At 27.2% G+C, this 8490-nt stretch overlaps 2 protein-coding genes across 2 annotated transcripts in view; both read right to left on the minus strand.

The window, feature by feature from the left end:
- Positions 1-4993: 4993 nt before the first annotated feature.
- Positions 4994-6220, minus strand: LOC107483014 (disease resistance protein Pik-1-like). The gene is made up of 3 exons (XM_052259869.1): positions 6153-6220; positions 5998-6078; positions 4994-5255 (listed from the first exon to the last, which is right to left on the minus strand). Exons 1-3 carry the CDS (start codon positions 6156-6158, stop codon positions 5109-5111), a joined length of 234 nt encoding a protein of 77 aa, XP_052115829.1. The 5' UTR covers positions 6159-6220; the 3' UTR covers positions 4994-5108.
- Positions 6221-7558: 1338 nt separating this feature from the next.
- Positions 7559-8490, minus strand: part of LOC107483016 (heavy metal-associated isoprenylated plant protein 47) — a 1521-nt gene continuing 589 nt past the window's right edge. The window contains exon 3 of the mRNA XM_016103614.3: positions 7559-7893. Coding sequence (XP_015959100.1) covers positions 7745-7893 — 149 coding nt within the window. The 3' untranslated portion in view covers positions 7559-7744. The remainder of the gene's footprint in view (positions 7894-8490) is intronic.

Genomic DNA, 8490 nt, shown 5'->3' on the forward strand with positions numbered 1-8490 from the left:
TATATATTAATATTTTTTATTCCTTTTTAATTATAAAAAATATTTGAGATATTTTTTGTATTGATAAATTAAAATAATATAATTTATTTTTCAACTTATTTTAAGAATATAAATCAATAATAATTAAAATTGAATACACGTTGATATATGATCATAATAAGTAATAATTACGACAATCTATTAAAGTGTGTGTATATACGTATTACTTAATCCTTAACAACGACATTACTCTAAACACAGAAGACTTGATGAGTTCTAATTTTGGTTTTATGCACAAAGACAAGCTAATAAATTAAGAATGGGAAAATCATTCTTGGTCCACGCATATCTATGAAACAAAATTTTTAAAAAAATTAAAATATAAAATTTTATATTAATAACAATTTATAAATAAATTATTTTATATTTAAATTTTTAATTATAAAATTATTTATTTTAAAGTTATAATATTTAGATAAATAACTCAAAAAATACAATTTTTTTATACAAAAGAATATATATTAAAATAACGATGATAACAAATACTATATAATACTAATGGTTAATTTTACATAACCTAACTACTAATATTACAGTCAATTAGACAATTGATTCTTTATTTACTCTTTTATCAGTTTTTTTTCCGGTGCTTCTCTAAAACTCTCTCCTCTTTTGTTGGGGTCAAGAACTTACTATAACAACTATAACAAAAATTACAAGGTATATAAAAACAAAATCACATGTAAAAAATAAATAGAATTGAAACTGAGATTTTATGCCACACACAATATTAAATACAAATTTAATAATAAAATAGAATGGTAGAATGATAAAAAAATATCTAGAAGAGACATATATAGCAAGTGGTTTAAATAGAACATTGTGTAAAAATGGTGATAGAAGATCAGTATCTTCAACAGATGAAACATTACGTGAAAACAGTGGTGAAAGGCTAGTACTTCTAACAGATGAAACATTGCGTAAAAATAGTGGTAGAGGGCCAATATTTATAGCAAAAACAGAAAATATTTTTCACAAAACCAAAAATAAAAGTAGCACAACGATCTTGTTTATTTTGAAGTCAAAATTTTTTTGAATAGAAATGATACACTAACTTTTAAGAAGAAAAAAAGTTATATTTTTCTATTTCTTCAAAAGTTCTAAATTAACTTGTTGGAAAACAATGGAGCATTGCCTTAGAGACTGTGAACGATTAAAGGCAATTTAGCATATGTTTGATCCTAGTATCCTTGACTCGACGACTGGTACTGTTCTTAAAGAGTGGTTTTGGAAAGCCTTGGCTGACAATGATGCGTCTTTTGGTGCAAAACTTTGGTGGGTATGAAGACATAGGTACAATGACATATTCAATAGAAATATAGGTACAATGACATAGGTACAACCCTTGGACAGACCACAAGGTTGTTGCCTTGGCCAGAATTATAGCCAAAGACTTACAAGTTTACAGAAATAGAAACAATGCCTTTAGGTCTCTCCAAAACTGCCTTTGGGAACCACTGGCAAGTAGTAATTTTAAAGTTAATTGTGATGTAAACTTGTATCTGGATTCAAATTTAGTGGGGTTCGGGTGTATTATTAGAGATTCTAAGGGAGGTTGGATCTCGAGCTGCTCTGAAAGCATTCCCCTGGTCGATTACCAGATGTGAATTATTTGCTACTTGGAGGGGGTTAGTTTTAGCTTAGAATTACGGTTTGAGGGATATTATATGTGAAACAGATTTTCTTGACATTCTGTCTATCATGCATGATCTTACAAGTGGGTGTCATTGGCTTGTTCACATTGAATGGGTATCTCGGAAAGCAAATAGAGTTGCGGATTGGATGGCTAGATATGGTGCCAAGAGTTAACTCTAATAATGTTATTTGGTCTGAGCCTTGTGTTGATCTCCAGCAAATCATCCACTCGCATATAAGATAATGTTTGCTTTGTTTCTTTGCATGTTTAGACAAAAAAATTATCGAGAAGGTAAAAGTATTTTTTAAAAATAGTACTAAACACGCGTAATATGGCTCTTAAAAAAAGCTTTTCTACTTCTAAAGTGTGGGCTCTAAATACTATTGTGTTCTCTTTTTTTTTTATAAAACAGGGGCTCCAGGCCCAAAACAAAAATAAACTAAGCTGTTCAAATTATAGCAAACATGACTTTTCTTTTATCACTATCCAGAAGACAAGAAAAGAGGGTAAAGTGATGAAATGATCAACACCCACCGGGAGATTGTGGGCGTACTTCGCCAGAACATTTGCACTAAAGTTGGTCTCTCTAAAAATGTGGCTGACACTGAAATTTTTGGGGTTGGCTTGGAGATCTTTAATGGCCCGAATAAGGGAGGTGCAACCATGGAGTGGGGGTTGAGCTATTCTGCAGCAGCTTCACTGCACAGGTAGAATCCATCTCCATCCTTACCTTCTTGAAATCCATTTCAATGGTAATCTTGAAACTTAAATATATGGCCCATAACTCTGCAGCTGTAATAGTGACTTCCCTAATATTCATCATGAATCCTGCTACAACCATGTTGTTAGAATCTTTAATTAGCCCACTACACGCATCCAAATCCCTTACTTGAAGAACTGAGCCGTCGACATTAACCTTGTACCATCCTTCGTCTGGCGGTTTTTATCCGATCAAAACAGAGCGTGAAGCTTAGAAGATGTCACAACTCTTCTCAGTAAGAGCAAGAATATCAGGATAATTTTTAGCTATTACCTTAATTTCCTGAGCAATTTGTTGGTATGGAGTGTTCTCTTGTCTAAAAATCAAGTCGTTCCTCCTTCTCCAAATTATGTTGCAGGTGGCAAGAAAAAAAGTAGGTCATAAAGTCTTACTATTAAATGGAGAGATTATGTTCAGATTTTTATATAACTTGTCTTGGAGAGTTCGGCTAAAAAAATAGTTCTGATAATTTCTATTCAAACTGTTCATCTAAATGTTTTGGGCAAAATAGCAGTCCCTAAGCACATACAGCAAATTTTCTTCGTGATCAATGCATCTCGGACAGTTTTCATTGTCTGTAAGTCCTCTATTTTTTCTCTTAACATTAGTTAGCAAAACATTATGACATAATAATCAAGAGAATGTTCTTAACCTTTGAGAAATTCTAATTTTCCGACAAATTTTATAAATCCGAATAGGTTCATCATCTTCCACATATATAGCATTGTAGGCTGATTTGATAAAAAAAATTATCTTGCGGGTCTGGTAGCTAACAAATAGAGTCTAAACTAAAAGAGGGGTGAGACACTTTTATAGTGCGAATCAGCTCAGTAACCTCTTCTGAAACAGATCAAAAGATTTTCGCCCAATTCCAACAACCATCAATTATAACATAGCTATCCAGCATATCATCTTTTATGTGCTCATCAATTTGAATAAGCATATCATCTTTTATGTGCTCATCAATTTGAATAAGGGATAGTTCACTAAAATTAGCGATTTTTGAAATCCAATAAACTATCCAAAACTTAATAATTTTTCCATCTCTTATACGCGATATTAGATTACTTCGAAATTGATTCTAAACTTTCACAATTTCTTCAAATATTAGAATAATTAATCCTATCCTTATCTTAGGAATAAAGCTGTCTCCACATCTATATATTTAAACTTCTTCACCTTCATCTATAATTGTCTTCTCTTTATAAATTAATCATAACACAACCATAATAATAAAGTAAAGATTATTATAAACGATAAAATTATGCATGAAATTTATCATTACGAATTATTTTTCAGTTTCATCGTTTTATTTTCTTCTATCAAATAATTTATTTTAGTGTCAATCTAATTAGCATGAGCTTAATTAATTATTGAAATCTAGATACTACATGTCTCGTTTTTATCCATAAACAATAAAAAAACTAAACTTTAATTTGCTTTTAGGGTATCCGCTGTCCCACAGATAATTTTTAAATTTGATTTTTTATGTCAAAAATCCATGCATCAAATCAGATAATTATCCCATTTTAATTGAATTATAATGGTTCAATATATTCGTAGATTCGAATAGTGTTATTATTCTTATTTTAAAAAGATCTTTGTACAAAAATTTTCACATACGAGCAATTGAAATAATAATTTATCCTGATAGAGATTTTGGCATTCATCCATACATTCTTTCAATTCAGATGAAATAAGAGAAGATGAAGTCCAACCCGGTTTAGAATTTGTGTCTTGAAATTCAGCAATAGCATAACGAGTAATTATAATCACTCCAATTATAATCAATATTCCTAATGTATGAATTACACTTTTCTTTGCCATATATATATATACCCTCTTCTTGTTTTTTTTTTCTTGTAATGAGAAATTTACAATAGACTTATACTTTATTTACATGGGCTTATAATAATAATAATATAATATTTATCAATATGATTATATACAATATAATAATCCAAGCACTACTCAGACATTTCTATATCTTAGTTTATGGCCCTTCTCTATAATAAACAAAAGAATAAATGTTTGGTTGTAGTGAAGCGTTGTTTTGGAACGATTTCTTATTTTAATTTAGCTAGGTTGCCTTTTGAGTTCAACAATAGTCATAATATAATAATGTTAATAAATATATTGAACATCAAAGGACATTAAATATTAAATATTAGCCGAAATAAGGGAAAAGCTACATGCCTAAAATAAAGAATATTAAAAATATAATATTTGGTATATGTAATGATGATAATAGTGATGACAAAAAATGCTCCAATTATATATATGAAAAATAAATAACATGATAAATTGGTTGTTTCCTAGTTGATGCCACACATAACAAAGTCCTCTTTTATTAACGAGTTAGGAACATTATTAACACAGACTCATTTGAGCAAGTAGCTTATATGAAATAAACTTTTTTAAAAAATATTAATTTAATTTAAATTCATAAGCTAAGACACACAAGGTAATTAACTCCATATATATAATTATTCTGCATTAATTTCCTATGAATACAAATAATAATAATAAGGAAGAGGAGGAGGAAAAAAAACCCAAAATATAATTAACTAAAGAACTTATTATGTACAAATGGAATCAATGTAATAAACTAACCCCGAGCATTATTATTATTATTATTATTTTTAATTTGCCATGTATATATGTATATGATTTTTATTTGGGTTTAAGCTCAGCAACCATGATAAGATCAGTGTGTCCAACTTTTTTCCTCATAGAGCCTGTTAATTTGGCTGCATCCACATTATCCCCAATCACCACCACTTCATCTTTTTCTTTCCCTTCTATTCCCACAAAATCCACACCATAAGTATTGTTAAAATTAAAATTATATTTTTTTATATTTTAGTAATATTTTTTTAAAAGAATACTTTTAAAAAAATATTATTTAATAATAAAAAATATTATTTTAATTTTAGCAATACTTTTTAAAATACATAGTCACTATAATCACTATAATATAGATATACTAAAATGACCCATAATAAAAATGTTTAAGAAAAATTTTAATTAATGCTAAGAATTTTAAGAATTAAACTGAATATTATCTTGTATATATACAGATTTTTTTATTTTATTTTTTTATTGAAGATATAGAGCCTCAAATTTGCAATCTCTTAGGAGAATATAGGGAGATTATGTCATTCGAGTTATAATTTATTGGTAGATTTTTTTATTTTATTAATAAAATCATCATGAATATGTATAAATTTCGTTTAACAAATCTTATAAGCGAAAACTGCTAATTAGAAATTAAAGAATGAAAATTTTAAGTTTTCCATATATCAAAAGATTTAACTTGTCTAATAGCCATTTTTCAAGAAAAAAAAAAAAGAGGGTGAAGATTAAGGTAGATAAAATCAGAATTTTACATAAAATTAAAAGAATAAATTAAATGTGTAAAATGTAAAATTTTAACAAAATTTAAATTGTAAAATAGTTAAATTTAATAAAAATTTTATAAAATTAATTGATTTATTTAAAATTGTAATATCAAAATATGTTAAGAGTAAAATTGAGATTTTAGCTATTATGGTGAAGACTAACCGTTTGTTCCTGAAGCAACGGTGAGTGCTTTAGCCCTACACTTGTCGCACTTCATTTGCACCTTCATCACAATCTTTTGCTGCATATAAATAATTATTTAATTAGAAACCATCATGAAATTCAATTAAAAATATTAATAATGAACAAAAGTACCTTCATGTTGTTTAATTTTCAGTGTGAATATAACTCAGAGCTCAAAGGAAATTAAAATTACAACTATGTCCAAACAGAGCATAAAAATCTTAACTTCCTCTGCAAGCATTCTAGACTTATATAGAACACTCAAGAAGACATTTTAAGACTAATCTGTTTGAATGTCTTTGTCAAGTTGATGAATATGTGTGAAGGGGATTTTCCTTTTCCTTTTTTTAAATATTAATTCATTTTATTTTGTTGTGAAATTGTTGACTAGTTTTGGAAATGTTGTGCACAGCTGGAGGATAAAAATAAAAAAGAAAAGAAAATATTTTGAACTTTTTTAATTATATTTATTGACAAAGATTAGTGAGGAAGATAATCTGCCTGTATCTTTTGATTAGAATATATTAGGTATGGTCTGAGGTTTATAACATAACTTGTGGTTGTGAAAACTTGATATTTCTTTTATTAGAAGGCGACAAATAAATAGCATAAAAAAAATTCCTTTTTATATCTATTATTGCATAAAAAGCATTTAAAAATAACATTTGTTAACCAAATTCCATTTTTTTTTTGTTTTCCAATAGCATAGGTGCACAGAAATTGATTACTTCATTCTTTGTATATTTTGGACGTTTGGTTAGTGAAATTAGGTACACACGGGAGTCAAGCTAATCTTAACTGCCATGGGTATTATGGCATAATAACAAAATAAATATAGGGTTGAAATCTGAATTTCTCTTAACTATTTTCTTAAATCATAACGCATATCCTTAATGCCCTCATAGAACCTTCTAAGCAGCTTCATAACTCCCAATAAATTGGGCTTGCCTTTATTAATATGGGCTGTTTAACCAACTTAAATTGATCGAGTGGCCAGCTCATTTTTATGTTTAAGTATTAGAAATTATTAGAAATTCAAATTTTATCTTGTCGCATTGAGTAATTTATTGGTCAACGGTAAACTTTTAAATGAAACTCAGATCTGTCGGACAAAAAGATATCGTGGACAAAAAAAAATCCATACATAACCCAACTTGAGTTTATTAGGTAATAGCTCGTTTCTTCTTCGCTTAAACTATTAAACAAATATTAAGAATTTGAATCTCACTTTATGTATAAATAATTAATTAATCAGTAATAAATTTTTAAATAAAATTTTAATTCGTGAAAACTTATTCTTTGATTTATCAAATTTGAGAATACTCTAAAAAAATTGTATTCATAAATGACTAATAAACTTAAGGGTTTGATTAACAAATGTGTCGGTTAAATTTTTCTTTATTTTGTATATAATAAACATTTTGGAAACATATTTTTTTTCTAGTCTTTTAGTATAAATTTTTTACATTTAACACGTAAATGATGGAAGTATTATTCAATCACAACGTAACAACACAATCATTGTTCAAATCTGTTAATTGAAATGGGAAAATTGCTCTGGATCTCTCTGCCATTAAAACTTAAATGGTAAATGCCTTAGGGGAGTACAACAAAGCATTCAATGCATGTAATAAGTTTCTACAAAAACAACTAAACAAAAATGTTTAAAAGCGAATTCTCTGGTGCCTTGAGAATTTTTGTCAAATTTGCCGAAATTTTATTAATTAACTGGATTTAACCTCTGCTAAGCTTATGATATTAGTTTGTCCAACTTTTTTCCTGAGAGAATTTGTCAACTTAACAGGATCAACCCCATCTCCAATAACTACCATGTTCTTCTTTTCGTCTCCCTCTATTCCCACAAAATCCACTCCTGCATTTAACCAACACCAAAATATTCATATTACTACTACAACAATGTCATGCATTGAAATGTTTTTATCGACTAAATTCAATTAAATTAGTCTAACATCAACAAAAATCAATTATAAATAGTATTATTTTTAATTTTATTATTTAACTTAGTTAAATTTAGTCCATAAAAAAAACTTAAATATGTAGTATTATTCTTACTGCTATAACTACTAACTAATAAGTAATTACATACATTTGTTTTATTTTCTAAACATTCAATTATTCAGTTGCTCCTTGTAATTTTAACAAGTTTATAATTAATTTTTTATACTCTTTCTCTTTTAATTTGGTCCGTACAATACTTTTAATTTTATAATAAAAAAATTTTAGTGTAAAAAATGTTAAATTTAATTGAATATTTTTTATAAATTAAAAGTATTCATAATTAAAAATTTAATTAGAACTTTGATCATATATTTTTTGAGAGAAATATTTTGTTAATTTTAAAATTTTTAACATAAAAAAGACTTAATTATAAAATTTAAAGTAGTGTAAAAATTCAATTAAAAAAATATAAAAATTTAATTATAAATTTAATAAAATTATAAAAATTTAC

The sequence above is a fragment of the Arachis duranensis genome, chromosome 4, assembly GCF_000817695.3.
Source record: "Arachis duranensis cultivar V14167 chromosome 4, aradu.V14167.gnm2.J7QH, whole genome shotgun sequence".
NCBI classification, from domain to species: Eukaryota; Viridiplantae; Streptophyta; class Magnoliopsida; order Fabales; family Fabaceae; genus Arachis; species Arachis duranensis.